Source organism: Macrotis lagotis, chromosome 2 (assembly GCF_037893015.1).
Source record: "Macrotis lagotis isolate mMagLag1 chromosome 2, bilby.v1.9.chrom.fasta, whole genome shotgun sequence".
Taxonomy (NCBI): domain Eukaryota; kingdom Metazoa; phylum Chordata; class Mammalia; order Peramelemorphia; family Peramelidae; genus Macrotis; species Macrotis lagotis.
The window spans coordinates 152,447,010-152,463,823 of NC_133659.1; the positions used below are offsets into that span (position 1 = coordinate 152,447,010).

Genomic DNA, 16,814 nt, shown 5'->3' on the forward strand with positions numbered 1-16,814 from the left:
GCTGTTACTGGTCCTGCACTTCTGGAATAGACAGAACACATATCATACCTATCTCTATGAGATAGATTTTTTGAATACTTCAAAATCTGATCCTCTGACTCAAGGTACAATGGAAAGCCTCCCTCATATCCCAAAATCAAAGAACCTGGGTTACAATCCTTCCAACTGTGTGACCTTGAGCAAGTGTCATTTAAGTTACTTAGGCCTCAGTACCCTCATATGCAAAATGAAAGGTTAGATCTGAAGTCTCATCTAATTAAAGTTTTGAACTGTGATTCTAAGGCCAGGGTTACCATCTTCTCATTTTCTGTACCTTATTTGGAAGAAACACCTATATTTTCTGAGGTTGTTAATGTCATTTTATGGGTCCTGAAAAAGAAAAACCAGATCCTTTTATTGGAGAGAGCAGTTTTCAATAATAGGTAGTAGAGGGATTCCAGGAATGATCAGAATGATAAATGTAGTTATGCCACTTGGGAAGAAGATAGTAGGGACTTAAAACCTTGGAATGCATTATTTATTTATTTATAACACTGACCCCTATCTATCTGTGGGAGAATTAGATGCATTCCTTCAGGGTGTTCACTCCTTGTAATCACTGAACATGATTAATCACATCATCTTTGACTTGTGGCTGATGCCATAGTAACTTCAAATTGAGTTCTACTTGTTTCCCGACTGTTTTTTTAGTTACTCTATTAAAATATCTTCATGATATAGCCAGGAACATATGTTCCTGAGCCTATCAGGAACAAAGGAGTAAGGGAGGTGTTTTTAAAGTCACCAGAATCTTGAACCCACCAGTACAGAGTAGCTAGGGAGATGTAACCTGAGGGATACTGGCTGTTTAAAGGGGAAATGGTTTTAGGTAGGAGTTCTTGAACAAGTCAAATATCAAACCCAGATGAAATGTAACATGAAATATATGATCGAATCAGCTCTGGAGCGCCTCTAGTCTCAAATATTCTTAAAGGCTGGTCCATGGTTTTGAGGAAGATGGAAGTAGGCATTAGGGAAAGAGAGAGTTAAATGGAATCAGAGATCCACAGTGAGTTCTGTGTGACTTAGACAATCTAATAGCTATTTTCAACTTCATCCTAATTATTGAATCATACTTAATCAAGCTGACTAATTTTTTTTCTCAATGATGTATAGACCAGGGCACACAGACATCTAACTTGTCAGTATCCATGCAGAGAAGCCTAATTTCATTTGGTACGATAAGGTTTCAGTTAGGTTTGTTTTAGTTATCCTAAGGAAGAATTCATACTTAGGAAAATGGGAAATAAAAATCCCAACTCTTTTTTATTATTCCCTTTGCTTTTAATGAAAAATAAGACCAAAAGTCATGATATTTTATAAAGTCATAAGTGAATAATTCTGGTATTGGCCCTTTTGCTATGGACAAAAAAACCCTAAATACTCAACAAAACAATTTCCTCAATTTCCAAAAACAAAGTATTTACAGATAATATGACTACATATTAAATGCCAATTCTTGTCAGCTGGGGGAGGAATTTATGTTGTTCAGTCATGTCTGACACTTTGTGAGTCCATTTGGTTTTCTTAGCAAAAATCCTGGAATGGTTTGTTATTTCCTTCTCCAGTTCATTTTCCAGATGAGGGAATTGAGGGTAAAGTGATTTGCCCAGGTTCTCAGAGCTAGTAAATTTCTGGGGCCAGTTTTGAATTCTGGTCTTCCTGACTCCAGGCCTGGTGCCCTGTCCTCTGAAATACCTAGCTATCCTAGAAATAGGATGAAGAGGAAGAGGAGAAAAAAGGCAAAGATAGAGGAGGAGGAGGTAGAGGAGAAGGAGAAATCATGAAAATCAAACATGTGCTTTTTGCCTTCTATTTTCTATTACTTAATTTAAGTAAACATTTTTTCTGGATTAGAATGGAAGTCTTTTCATATGCTAATGGGTTCAAAATAAGGCAGGACCCTTGTTTAAAAAAACAGAATAAAATCAATTTGGAGTTTAGGACAATATCTAGCCTCAAATTTGTGAGGGTGTTCATGATCTTTAACTAAAGCCGATAGATGAAATTTCTTCTTGCTATATTCCAGATAGGGTTTAGGGGTCCCATTTCTATATCAGTTAGAGGACTAGGGATGAAAATAATCTAACTGGGTCAGTGTGATGAGTCCTTCCAGCATAGCTACTTTATCAAGAGTTAACACTATCTTGATTTTGTCAAAAAGAAAAGCACTGAAATTTCAATGTTAAAAGTTTTATTGAATGAGTGTCATCTATGGGTGGGTTTTCACTTCCATTTCCTGTCTGATAAATCAGTGAAAAAGATCAGGGAAGAAAATAAGACCTATGTAAAAGTAAGTTCATATATCACAGAATCCTCCAATGTATATAGATTTTAAAGAGGAGTTTCAGAATGTAGCAAAAACAGTCAAAAGCATGAAAAACACAAAGGGCTAAGCAAGAAATCATCTCTTTAAAAGATATTAGGCATTTACACAATAGAGGTTGCTGTCATTTAAAAAAACAGATTTTAGGTTTCTGATATTAAATTCTTGTGAGTCATTAGTAAGTCACAGATGAAAAAAGATGAAAAGCTACTCGACATTCTGAGGTTAATTATCTCTGCTATATAATGTACCTCTAGGAAAATGTAGCCCAGGCACAGGTGAAGAAAAATTGACTGTTGTTTGGATTTGTCTTTTATCAGAAAATATTTTTAGTGTAGTACAAAGCAAGAAAATGCTTTGGGAGAGAGAGATCATTTGTCTGTCAGGATTCCTGTCTGATGGGGGCTGGAAGGGAAATACTTGAACATCATTGTTGTAAAAGAAGGATACAACTTTGAAAACCTTGTGCAGAGAAGCCACAGCTTCTGTTTGAGACATCTCTATTTGTCATTCCAAAGGAAAATCAGCATCTTTTGCCCCCTTCACGTTATATTAATTTATAGTGTCCCCAATTCCAGTCACTATGCATACTTCATGGAAACCAATTTTCCTGATCAGTGCCAACCTGTAAGAACCAGGACAGTCCTCTTCCGATGATGAATGGCCTTAAGGTTCTAGTCTCTGTAAGTTCTTCAAGAGAATTCATTAAGCAGAATGTGAAGAGTTAAATACAGCTTGGTGTGAGAAAGGGCTCAGTCACCTGAAGCAGCCCTTGTAGGAATTGGGATTTATGAAACTGTGAAAGTGTCTCCTCTCCCACCTCCCCCATCCCTTGTCCAGCTCGGGTTTTCTGGACACCAGCTGTCACACAGGAAGTCCCCGGCCTCTGCTGGCTGGAGCTGCACAATCATGGCCTGCAGAGTTTCCTTCACCATCTGGATCTCCCTCTTGAGAGCCTGTGCACACTTTGTTAAGGAATAAATCTAAAGGTGATTGGCAGCCCTCTTCACCCTACAAGTTATTGAATAGGCTGTTGTTCAACGCTTGGAGCAGATGGGCTCTGCCATCTAATTGCAGTTTCAAGTTCTTCCAAATCATAGGGATTAAATATTAATACATACTTTATGCTTTTTTTTAAAGAAAAAGACTGCAATTTCCATAAGACCTGGGGTCATTAACCATCTTAAGTGAGTTTTTTTTAAAGTAAGAAAAATTAACATTTGAAAAAAAGAAACATAGGTTTAGAGTTGAAAGGGATTTTAGAGAACCATTCAATTTAACTTTTATTTTTTATTTCTTTGTTTAGAGACACTGAGCTATAGAGATGCTAAGTGATATGTACTCAAAGTCACAAAGCTAGTTAAACATCTGAGGCAGGATTTGATCCTAAGGCTTTCTGACTGCAAGTCCAGTGGCTGATTCATCACACCATCCTGAGTCTCTAAGAGATATATCTAGTTTTTCAAAAATGACAACCCAAGGTATTTCTCAGGGAAAAGAGTCTACTATGATAGCCCTTCTAAAAAAATCTGAAGTATGATGAATTAAATGGCTTGTTAGAGAACCTAGAGCCATTGAACACTCCTCTACACTTCAAGCTCCTTCCCTGGAAAGTGCAGTGAAAGAACATAAATTCAGCTCCTAATTGGTGAGGAAAAACTTGTCAAAACAATTACAAAATACCCAGCAAGTCTGAAGGACAAGTGAAAGTGGTCTCCCAAGCAATGGACCACATTGTAGCATTGAAAGCAGGTGAAGGCAATGTATTACATTTCTACAATCTTCTCACTTAATCACTACCTTCCCTTTGTTTCCTAGGTCCTTCATGGGAAAGAACATAATAAGTCTAGAATGCCAGAAGGGCTCATGTAGCATGTGAGTCTGGCCCAATACGCTATGTACCTCATCAAGAGTTACTAATGGGAAAACCAGAACGGGGCTTTAGGAAAGTGAAGTACTTAGCAAGACTGGAGGCAAGTTATAATATTGTGGTCTCATATCATGGAAAGAGGAGTAGGTTTGAAGATAGAAAATATAGATTCTGACTCTATTTCAGACACAAGTTATATGACTATACTCACATTATTAATCTCTCTGAGTTCATGGTTCCCAACTTGTAAAATGGGGGGAAATGATAAGTGGTACAGTGAATGAAATACCAGACCTGGAGTCAGGAAGACATTTTTTTCCCCCAGAGTTCAAATTCAGTCTTAGAATTTATAAATTGTGTAATCCTGGTAAAATCCATTAACCTGTTATGCTACAGTTTCCTCATCTGTCAAATGAGCTGGAGAAAGAAATGAGCAGCTGCATATTGCAGTGGGTACATATTCAAATCTGGCCTCAGACACTTACTAGCTGTGTGAACTTGGGCAAGTCACTTAACCTTATTTTCTAGCATCCAGGACAGTCTCCAGTCATTCTGATTCATATCTGGCCACTGGACCCAAATGACTCTGGAGGAGAAAGTGAGGCTGATAACTTAGCACTCAATCCAATTCATGTGCTTATCATGGCATCACCTTTCTGATGTCATGATCAAACATCATCAGAAGGAAATGGCAAACCACTGCAGAGTCCTTGCCAGGAAAACCCCAATGGGATCAAGAAGAGTCAGTCATGACTGAAAAATGACTGAACAAGAATGAGCAACTTCAAATAAAACTTTTGTGAGCAACATGTTTTCTACAGACCCAAAGGACTATGTTATTGCTATGTTTTCAAGTTCTAGAAAGATCCTGAGACATTTCCATCTATACTATTGTTTAGCTTAACTACAATGTCAGACAAATTTCGAGAGAAAGACACCTTTAGGTTATGACTGCAGAAGCTTTCTGCTTTTCTTTGTAAAGCTCATCTCCAAAGGATCATGGGGAATTATGCAAATAGTTTCCTCACAAGCAGTCACCCTGTACCACTCTGAAAAGCCTTTTGGCAGCCCTAGACTTCATTTGTGTAATTACCTACATTTCTTTCCTTGCCTAAGAACTTAAGAGGAATGGGGTCAGGAATAGGGAGAAAGAAAAGGTACAAGGAAGTAGTAGGAAATGCAAAATTGCCTTTGAGAACAGCAGTAATTCTGTTTCCCTGGACCATTTCTTTTCAACAGATGCACTCAAAACTTGATGCAAAGGAAAGATAAGTGGCCTCAGACTGAGTACCAACTTGCAATTTAAATCACAAAGTTCTGCTACAGATATAACTGGGAGGCCCTGAGTTTAGGCAGTTTATGAATTTTGACAAACCTCTGAGATTTAATTACCTTTGATAAGCAGCCTGGGATTACATGCTGTTATTTGCAATATATGAAATGATTATAGAGGGTTTGGGGAATGAGATATTGATGCAAAATGAGATTTTTTTTTTTAAAGCTGGGATTCTCAAAAGCTGGGAAATTGAAACTAAAATGTAGGAAATATGAATGAGAAACCAACTTATATCTGGGATGCAACTTAAGTACATGCATTAGACCCTTGTGTTCCTAGACCATGGTGACATGTCCAGTAAAAACACAGATCAGATGAGAAAATATTGATGTACATGTCACCATGGTCTAGAAACACATGGGTCTAATGCATTTACTTAAGTTACTTAAGTTAGAATTTCAAATTGTCCCTTCTGAAATATTAAATTTGAAATTCTAGGATTGAGAGAGATATGCAGGATCTTAAAATTTAGGTGAAATCCCATCATTTTTTAGATAGGGAAATGGAGTTTTAAGGCAGATAAATTTCTTGCCCAAGAAACAGAGATGATATTTCACAGAAACACAGAATCCTCACATTTGGAAAAAACCTCAGCAGCTGAATTATATTTGAATACTTCTTTTTCAGTTGTTTCCAACTCTTCATGACCCCATGGGGGGGGGGGGGTCTTGCTTTTGTTTTTGGTAGAGATGGTGGAGTGGCTTGCTATTTATTTCTCCAGTTCAATTTGAGGAACTGAGTTAAACAGTTTTAAGTGACTTGCCCAGGGTCACAAAGTTAATTAAATTAAATTAGATCAGATTTGAACTCAGGAAAATTAATCTTTTTATCTTCAGGTTGGTTATTGTATCCACTGTGCCTTTGTCCATTTGAATACTAGTTCCTTCTAAAACACTTAGAACTGGGAGGGTCATTTAGTATTTGCTTATAGACACCCTATGAGGGAGAAATCACTAACCCTCAAGGCAGTCTATTGCTCTTTTACATAGTTCTCATTGTTCCAAAGTTTTTTTTAATCATAAGTGCTTTCCCTGTGAAACTTATTCTCATAGATTGAGACCACAGAAGGGCTGGGTGACCTCTATTTATTCATGTCCTGACCCCATTTGAGGTTTTCTTGGCAACAATATAAGAGTAGCTTGCCATTTCCTTCTCCAATTCATTTTACAGATGATGAAGGTGAGGTAAATAGGATTAAGTGAAATGCCCAGGTTCACATAGTTCATGGATAAAGGTCTTGGAGAAGAGTCTTCTTGATTCCAAGTCCAGTATAGCATAACTCTATCCCCTGTGCCACTAACTGCCATTAGGTGTGTTCTCCAATTCCACACTAATTTAAGGTATCAACTTTTCACTGGCCATTTCTCTTCTAAATCCACAAAGCAATTTTTAGAAATATTTTTCTTAGGATCTCATCATTATTTTGCCAAGTATTTCAGTTAATTGGTTATTTTTCTCATCTCCCCTAGGAAGGGCCTGTCTCTCACTTCATTTTATCCATTCTACTAATGTTTGTAGTTTTTTTTTGTGTGTGTGTGCTAGGGCTTGTTGACTACTGGGCCAGCTTCTTGTAAAGTATCAAGAAAAAAATGCACTTCACAAGAGGGGAAAAACTGAATGGTTGAATAGTGTGTTAGAAGTTTAAAATAAAATCCCTTTTGAATGTTAGCTTTTGGTGACATGCATTAGAGTTGGTTAAGGATAAAGGAAAATAAAAAGACCACTCACCCATCTAATGACGATAAAGCTCCCTACATTTCCATTACTTTGTCCTTAAAATGCCTATATTTATTGCTGAGTGCTGCATTTATTTCTAAGCTGTATAAATAATTAATTTTATATTATACTTCCTTAGGTGTTATGTCATATCCCACCACTCCAAACCCTAAATTAGTAGATAGTAAATTCTTTGAGGACAGGGATTGTGCTTTTCAACATTATTTCTACAATGTCTAACTTACTAATATTGAATTAATAATTCAACTTAATTGAATTTATTGAAATAATGAAATGTGTAGATAGCTGGAAAACCTATTCACTCTCTCAAAAGGTATCTTCCAAAGATAATCAAAGGTAAGTTTTCCATTCATCCAGCCTAATTAAGTTCATATGGACCCATGGGCAACTTTCTCATATACAGAACCACTTCTCAAATCAATAGATAGGTTCTTTGGAAGCTATCCTGGCCTCCAAGAATGAAGCAATAGTTAGGTCTACAAAGATTTGCAATTCATACATACAATGGAAAGTCAAATTTCCTCAGATGCAAGCAGAGATTTCTTTTCCCAAGCATCAGAAACACTTTCTAAAAAAATTCACTGAACTTCAGTTGCTCAGTAGGGATTAAAATTCCATACATTTCATACTTTCCTGATCAGTTCTTTCTTTTCCTAAGAAGACAGTCCTCTTCCATCAACTCAGATCCTGGTCTTCTGAGTCCTGGATACATCTACTACACCCTGAGGCAGGGCTTTGCTCACAGTTCTTATAAATATGCTCCAGTTAAAAAAAAACCCCAAAACTTGGGATCCTTTCAACATTTTGTAAGTACAGAGGCTTTTTTTTTGGTTTTGGTTTTGTTTACTGTAGAAATACAATTTCGCCCCTAGCTTCCAACTCATCATTGCTTTATATTTTCAAGAGACAAATACCATTTTGATTTTATTATATTCCCATCAGTCTTTTTTTTAAGAGTAAACTGAATATGGGGTATGGGTCAAGATTGAAAAATAAATGTTACTGAGTAATAGAGAAGCAAATAAAGCAGATGACTTGTAGGTGAGGCTAAAAATGATGTGTGTGTGTGTGTGTGTGTGTGTGTATGTGTGTGTGTGTGTATGTGTGTATGCACACCTGCCTTGCTTCATGTATCCTCAATCCTCAACCAAAATAAAATGAATAAGTGCCACAAAAGCTAAATAAAGTGCTTTGCCTTTTTAAATACCTAATTTCCTTAAAGATTAGCTAAAAATGCCATTTTTAAAAATTTTTTTATTTTTTGCAAGGCAATGGGATTAAGTGGTTTACCCAAGGCCACACAACTAGGTAATTATTAAGTATCTGAGAGGCCATTTGAACTCAGGTCCTCCTGACTCCAGGGCAGGCACTCTCTCCACTGCACCACCTAGCCACCCTTGAAAGTACCATCTTTATAAAAGGTTAGCATAAAATGAGGCCTCTCCTGATTTGTCTCCCTACTTCCTATCTCTGCTGACTAACTCTCCACCTATCACTGTATTTTTAAAAAATATATTTTGGATGCCTTTTATGTGCACATGTTGTCTCTTCCAATAGATTATCAACTTACTAAGGGGCAAGAACCCTTTCATTTTTATCTTTCTGTCTCAGTAGCCATCATAGTTCTTGATAATAGGTATTTAATACTAAATACTTGTTGAGTAATTGGAGAATGGGAATCCCACCAAGGTCTCAATTCTTGATAATAACAAGAAAATTGCAGAAGATTATCTGTCCTGACTTGTTCTCCTTATGGAGTCAGAAAATCATTTTGGGGAGTCAGGAGGAGGAGGAAGGAGAGGTTAAGAGAGAAGCCCATATCTGTAACATGAGGAATGGGAATTTTTTCCATCATGGAAGATGAGCAAATCACTTAAAACTTAAAATCTGGGTAGTTAAAATTGAAGCAATGGATAGAATGGTTAGGATCTCAGTTCATATCCAGTTTAATACACTTAATAGCTGTGTGACCCTGGGCAAGTCATTTAACCATGATTTTCTCCCTCCCCCTAAAAAAACAACTAGAACAATTCCTTAGGATCAAGAGGATAGCTGATTGACCCTTGATGCTACAATTAATAAAGGAAGATCCTCCATCTTTTAGATCATGCTGCCTTTCCTAAATAAGATTAATTAAATCTAAACCTAGATCCAGCATGCTGACTCAGAAGTCTGAGGACCCAGATTCAAATCATATACCAAAGGCTTACTTTCAGTGATTTTGAACAATTCACTGAGCCTCACTTTCCTCATCTGTAAAATTAAGCAGTAGGACCAGGTAACCTCTGAGGTTCCTTTCAGATCTAGGGCCATGATTCTATGGTTCCTTACTTCAATATATTTATTTATTTTTGGTGTCATATAGAAACAGAGGAACAGACAATTGACCAAAAAAATTTCTCCCTCTGCACCATGAGACTTCCCTTAACCTAGATTGCATTCTATTGAAACATTTTGATTTTGGAGTTCAGAGGTTTGAGGAGGGGGAGGAAATAGCTTAACAACAACATACTCAAAATGTCAATCAAAATATAACTGTTCATTGGGAAGTTAGATGACCGTGAAATTGCAAAATTCAGGTCTGTTTTCTGTTATGAGGAATCCTGAGTTGCCTGTCAGAAAAGTTATACCTATCATCAAAGCATGATTTGGCCCAATTGCTGAGTTGGGCTGTTTTCAAAGCCTAGTTGCTGGTTTGCTGTTGTTGGCTGTGTGGTGTTGTTGTTACATTAATTATTATTTAGGCATATGCTAAACAGAGGAGGACTCTCTTTCCCCATTTTCTGTGAGGTAGAGATAGAGATTGTAGTCAAATGAAAAGAAACAAACATATATGGTAGATACTAGGAAATAGAATCAATAGTTGGCAGCTAATGGACAAAGAAGGAAGAATCAAAGATTCTAGGTTTGGATCAGGTATGTTTAGAAGTTTCACCATTAAATGACAATACTACAGTTTCTTGTGTAGACAAAATGTCCAGTCTTTAGAACAGTCATTATTATTGAATGCTATTATTGAATATGCTATTATTGAAATCACACTGATAATTCTTATCAAGTAATATTGATTAAAAAGTGATGAAATGTAGTGGATACAGGGCTGGGTTTGAGATAAAAAAGAAAAAAAGTGTCTCTCCACCTCTGAAATGACTGGCATCCTGGATAATTTCTAATAAAGATATTTAATATCAATATGCCTAGGTAATCCCTAATAAAAATATCTAATATCAATATGTCTCTAGAAATTCCCTGCTACCATTATAAAGCAAACTAGCCCTAGGGTTAGAGATTCTGAATTCAAGTCCTTTTCCTGACTAGTATATTTGTCAGTTTCTTCATCTGCAAAATATTTTCTTTACTGTTCTATGTCTGTGAACCTGTAACTGCAATTACAGAGTTCAGTTAAGATGAGTGCCAGTACAGGGAACCTCCATGCTGGGAATTCCCAAAATAGTTCCCTAAAGATCCTGTTGTTTGGAAGACTTTTCAGGTACTCTCAACATGGAATATGAAAAACAATGATATTCAGTACTTAAATCTCCTACTATGCATTTGTAATGAATCAAAACCACAGTGTATTGTGGCTTTGGTAGAATTACCAGTTGAAATCAAAGGAAAACGACAATCCTTTTGCAATCCTATATTTTTTTTTACTTTTTTAAAAGACAAGTCTTTTCTTTCAAATGCCCTCCTAATTCTATAATCTCGATCTAAAAGGAAAAGGGAAATAAATCCGGAGTTTGACTTGAAGGGTTTGGCAGACTTTTGGAATTTCCAGCTAAGTATTAATTTGAAACAAGAGCTTTTGTTTTCTCTAAGAAATGTGCAGAAAGTAATGGAAATATGCCTTTCTATCTTAGGGGCACATATTCCCCTTGAATACAAGTACTCCATTGGAGAAATTCAAAGCTTCCTCCTGTGTGTATTTACTCCATCTCAATGACACAGAACAAAAGCCTGAACTTCAGAGAAGAGTCTGGGTTGAAATGAATTTCTGCTGACTTTAGCACTCAAACCTAGATTCCCAGTCCTGCTTTTGTAGTATCCTTGGGGCATTTCCAAGGGATCTCAACAGGTGTCAATAAAATTTCCCCAGGAGTAGGAGAGGAATTCACCAAAAAAAAAAACTTCTCACTAAAAATTTAAAAATAAATATTCTTTTATCTGACAAACCAGCCCATCTGCAATTAGGTTCATCTGTCTGTTAATGAGCCCTACCCAAACACAGAAAAGCATTTAAGCGTCATTTTAAAGCAATTGATTCCACATACTTTGGAAAAAGGCCAATTTGCTGCAACTGTGAGGTTTCAGGAACTTGTGATAAATACAGCAAACACAGTGAAACACTTTAGAAAGCACTTGTGAGACATTATTAAGACTGATAATTTGTCTTTGAGAAAGGCCATTTAGGTAGGGATATGTTAATATTGTTTATTTGTAGCAAGAGTCAACTGTCTCCAGAGATTAAAAATTCTAGAGATTTCAAAGCACTTAAAAGTGATAACAAATCTAGAAAAGAAGAAAATCATATTACATTGGTTCTTGGGCAGAAATAAATTTGAAAATATAAAAAAAGAGTCAATAATCCTAATGGTTTTGAAAAAAAATTTAAGTTCCTAGTGGACAAGCGGTCTCTTTGTAAATATTTATGCATTTAAATTTAAATGGGAAATATGACCCTGGGCAAGTCATGGCCTCTCAATACCTTTACAAAGTTCACTAAGATTATACACTGCAGAGAAGGTGCCAACCTCTATTGATAAAGAGTTCTTAAACTTAGAGTTCCTTATGCAAGAAAATTACAAGTCTGGTATCACTTACTTCTTTGTGATACATGATTTTCCAGAAAAGGACTAAAGTATAAATTGAAACAGTTTACTTAAGAGGGTGAATTTGGATGTTAAACGTCAATGTCCAAAAATAGAGTAAGGTAAAACATTGCTCAAAGCTGAGGAATCTTTGACCTTGAAGTTAACAAAAGGCAAGTTTATGTCCAACATGGACAATAAACCTTGCTTGTTCATCTTCACTATGTTGGATAAAACTCTTACATTAATTGCAGTGTGAATGGAAATTAAGGGGGGGGAAAGGACAATATTATTCCTGATAAATATGATTCCTAACAATAGTTAGGCTATTCCTTCATTTGGATAGTTAAAGGGTCATAGGATTAGGATTGCATGATGGAAAGGGTGCCCAATTTGAAATATAACAACCTAAGTTCAAATCTTGATTTTGTCAGTTGCCAAATGTGTGACCTTGGACAAGTCATTTACTATCTCTAGGCCTCAGTTTTCTTAAATATAAAATAAAGTGTTAAACTAAAGAACCAATAAGGTTAACTAAAGTTAGCAGGAATTGGCCCATAGAAATCTTGTAGTCTAACTTCCTTATTTTAGAAAGGAAGAAACTAAGACCCTGAGAACTACCTAAAATCACTTTCTAAGCAAGTTGACAGTTGTCTATGCCCTTTTGGCCCTTGGATTCCAGGCTGACAGTACCTGACCTGAGGTAAGGAAGTCCTGAGTTCAAATGTAACTTTAGACTCTAGCTATGGGGATTTAGATAAGTCCCTGCTTCAATTTCCTCTTCCGTAAAATAGATATAATAATAGCACCAACTTCTTAGATTAATTGTGAAGATAAACTGAGGCAGCTATAAAGTGCTTTGCAACTATAAAGAGCTACATAAATAAGCATTGTTATTATGATTTATATTCAGCGATAAAAGAGATTTCATCTAAATTAGGTCACCTAATTAATCAAATAGTAAGATAAATAAAAATAAATAATAATAAATTAATCTAATATTAATTAGGTCATTTAATGCAATTCTCATATTTTACAAATGAAGAAACTGAGACATCCAAAAGGTAAAATCACTTGGCTAAGGTTATTCTGAAATTAAATGACATATTAAGATTTGAACTCAGAGTCTTCTGACTTTAAAGCCATCTTTTTTGGGGGGGGGGCGGCTTTTGCAAAGCAATGGGGTTAAATGACTGGCCAAGGTCACACAGCTAGGCAATTATTAAATGTCTGAGGCTAGATTTGAACTCAGGTCCTCCTGACTCCAGGACTGGAGTTCTATTTAGTGTGTCTAAAATCACAATCTTTTTGGTATACTCCTCTTTCAAGGTTTTCAAGACACCATTCTCTCTTGGTTCACCTCTTACCTATCTGAATATCTCTTGGTCTCCTTTGTTGGATCTTCATCTGGGTCACACCCACTCCCCATGGGTGACCAAGTGACTTCTTTTCTCCTTCTATACTACTTTGGTGATCTCATCAGTTTCCTGGGATTTAATTATCATCTCTATGTTGATGATTCTCAAATCTAGTTGTCCAGTCCCAATCTCTGGCCATCTCCACCTGCCTTTGAGACATCTCACACTGGATGTCTCATAGATATCCTAACTTAACATGTCCAAAAGTGAACTTTTCTGACCCCCTAAATGTTCTCCTCCCTTTTAATTTCCCTATAACTAGTGAGGGCACCATTATCTTCCTAGTTCCTCAGGCTCACAACTTATCACTTCCCAAGATACCCCGTATTCATTCTGTGGCTAAGATCTTTCCCTTTCTGTGTTGTAGTATCTCTCAAATATACCCCTCTGCACTTCTCTGAGAAGGGGTCACCAGTGTGGTACAGGTCCCCATCAGTTTCCACTCAGACTATTGTAATAGCCTACTGTTGGTCTACCTGTTACAAGTCTCTACTCACTCTGTTCCATCCTTCATTCAGCCACCATAATAATTTTCCTCAAGTGCCCATCTAATCACATTACCATCCTATTCAACAAACTACGATGGCTTCTTATTACCTCCAGCATCAAGTACAAAGTCTTCTATTTTGGCACTTAGTCTTTCATAACCTAACTATACCCATCCCAAACACACACAAATTTCTAGTCTTCTTACACCTTACTCTCTTCCATATACTGCCCAATCAAATGACATTGGCTTCCTTGTTATCTCATGGAAAGAAAAGACAACAATGCAACAACACAGCAAATAACACTAGAGAGATGGTTGCAGTTTCTTAGCTCTGGACATTTTCTCTGAAATGCCTTCCTTTCTCATCTTTACTTTCTGGTTTCCCGGCTTCCTTTAAGTCCCAGCTAAAATTCCACTGTCTTTAGGAAGCCTCTCCTAATTCCTCTTGATTCTACCACCTCTCTTCTGTTCATTACTTCCTATTTATCCTATATCTAGCATTTTTGTACATATTTGTCTTTCTATTATTAAACTGTGAGCTCTTTAATGGCAAAATTATCTTTTGTTTTTCATTGTATCCCTAGCAATTCAAGTAATGCTTGGGACATGGTAGGAGCTTAATAAATGCTTATTTATTGACTGACTGATTCTTGCCACTGTACCATATAAGAGTTCCAGTCTGAAGCAGTCTCTGGAGGATGGAATCTAAAGTTCTCAATCTCTGAATCAGAATTGGGCATCAAGGTTGGTTCCTGGCCATCTGAATTACTTATATCTATTGTTGTCTGTTTTATAACACTGGAAGAGCTTGCTTTGTTTGTCAACTGCTTTTCTACCTTCAGGCTTTACTATGGAAATTTCCTACAGTCCTGGACTCAATCTTCAAAACTTGAAGATTACCTTAAGACTTCATTACAGAATCATAGAATTTGAAAGTTGGAAGGGATGTAAATGATCATCCACAACTGCCCATACCTTAAATAAATTCCTACCACAGTATAGCTGACAAATGCCTTCCCTATGAAGATCGTCAAATAGAGGGAATTCATCTCCTTTTGAAGTTCATTTTTACTTTTGAATAGCACTAATTATTAGGAAGTTATGTCTGTAAGGATTACAGTTCTCAAGACAATTCAAATTCCCAAGATTGAAACAAGTCCAGACTTTGGAAATAGGACACTTCTTTTTTTCCTTTTGCTTCTAATTTTTTATATTGTTCCCACTTCTGGCAAAATCACCCACCCAAAAATCTAGCACTTACATTACTTTGATATTCCTTCATTTGGATAGTTAAAGGATTGTAGGATTAGGATTTCATGATGGAAAGGATGCTCAATTTGAAATATAACAACCTAAGTTCAAATCTTGATTTTGTCAGTTGTCAAATGTGCGACCTTGGACAAGTCATTTAACATCTCTAGGCCTCAGTTTTCTTAAATATAAAATAAAGTGTTAAACTAAAGAACCAGTAAGGTTATTCTAAAGCTAGCAGGAATTGGACCACAGAAATCTTGTAGTCTAACTTCTTTATTTTAGAAAGAAAGAAACTAAGACCCTGAGAACTACCTAAAATCACTTTCTGAGCAAGTTGACAGAAGTTAGGATTTGAATTCAAGTCCCTTGATTCCAAATGCCATACTTTCTTCCCTCTAATATCCTCATTCTCATTCCTTTCTTTCCTTTTGCCCTAGGTACCATGCTGCCCAGTGCTTCATTAGGAGCTTCATATTGGTAATGCTATAAGAAATCATGACATGCAGAATGTCTGGCTCATAATTACCTCAGGCAGAGGGAAAACCACTTTTGATTAAAATGATGAAAATATCCTGTTCTGTTTAAGACACATGGTCAATGGATTGTGGTTACAGTGGAAGAAGGAAATGTGGTACTCTCTTTTTAAACTTGTCTCTAGTATTGAGCTGTGGCTTTGAAGACTGATGACTTTGATTAATTGAAGACCTTTTTTTTAATCACTGCTGACTTAAAATTTTTTTAACCCTTTCAAGGCAAAATCTTTGAAGTGGATTTTTTTAAGTATTAGAGAGATAGGCAAAAAAGCTTTCATCACCCTAGAAAAAAGGTTACCCTCAAACCATCCAACTCAAGACAAATAGGTAAAATTAAAATAAAAAAATCAACCAAAATAATGTTAATCATTTAGGGTGGTTACCTAGAAAGATAAGAGTCAATATATGAAAAAATTACCCATCTATGCAATGATCAATCTGCTTTCAAAAGGGTTGATCTTTGATAGACTGACAGCTTCCAAGCTGTCACAGATAATAACAACTCAAATTTTTATGCCTCTTTATGGGATACAAAGCAATTTACATATATATATATAAAATTTCACTCAATACTCACAACAATCCTAGGAAGTAAGTGCTATGATTATCTCCATTTTACAGATGAGGAAAATGATCCAAACACTGGTCAAGTGATTTGCCCAAGGTGACACTGTGAGTAAATATATCAGTGAAACAGGATTTCAACTCAGATCTAACTCCAAATTTGCAGCTGATATGCATTTCAGATACTATTTTACATTTTTTGTAGTGTCCATAAAGATTTGAAAACACTTTCTTCACCTTGCAATCAACAACTCTATGAGTAGTGCAACTAATATTATCCTCTTATTACAGATAAAGAAACTGAAACCTAAAGAGGCAAAGTGAAAAAGAGAAAACCACAGCCACATAGTAAAATCAGAGGTGGATTCTGAAATAAAGATCTTTTACATACATTTGCTAAATATAGTCATGAGCTAGTATTGTTAACATGGGAAAGGTC

At 36.2% G+C, this 16,814-nt stretch overlaps 1 protein-coding gene across 1 annotated transcript in view; it reads right to left on the bottom strand.

The window, feature by feature from the left end:
* Positions 1-1,517: 1,517 nt before the first annotated feature.
* Positions 1,518-16,814, bottom strand: part of DISC1 (DISC1 scaffold protein) — a 534,778-nt gene continuing 519,481 nt past the window's right edge. Inside the window, 2 exon segments of the mRNA XM_074220919.1 lie at positions 1,518-3,240; positions 3,242-3,323. Coding sequence (XP_074077020.1) covers positions 3,090-3,240; positions 3,242-3,323 — 233 coding nt within the window. The 3' untranslated portion in view covers positions 1,518-3,089.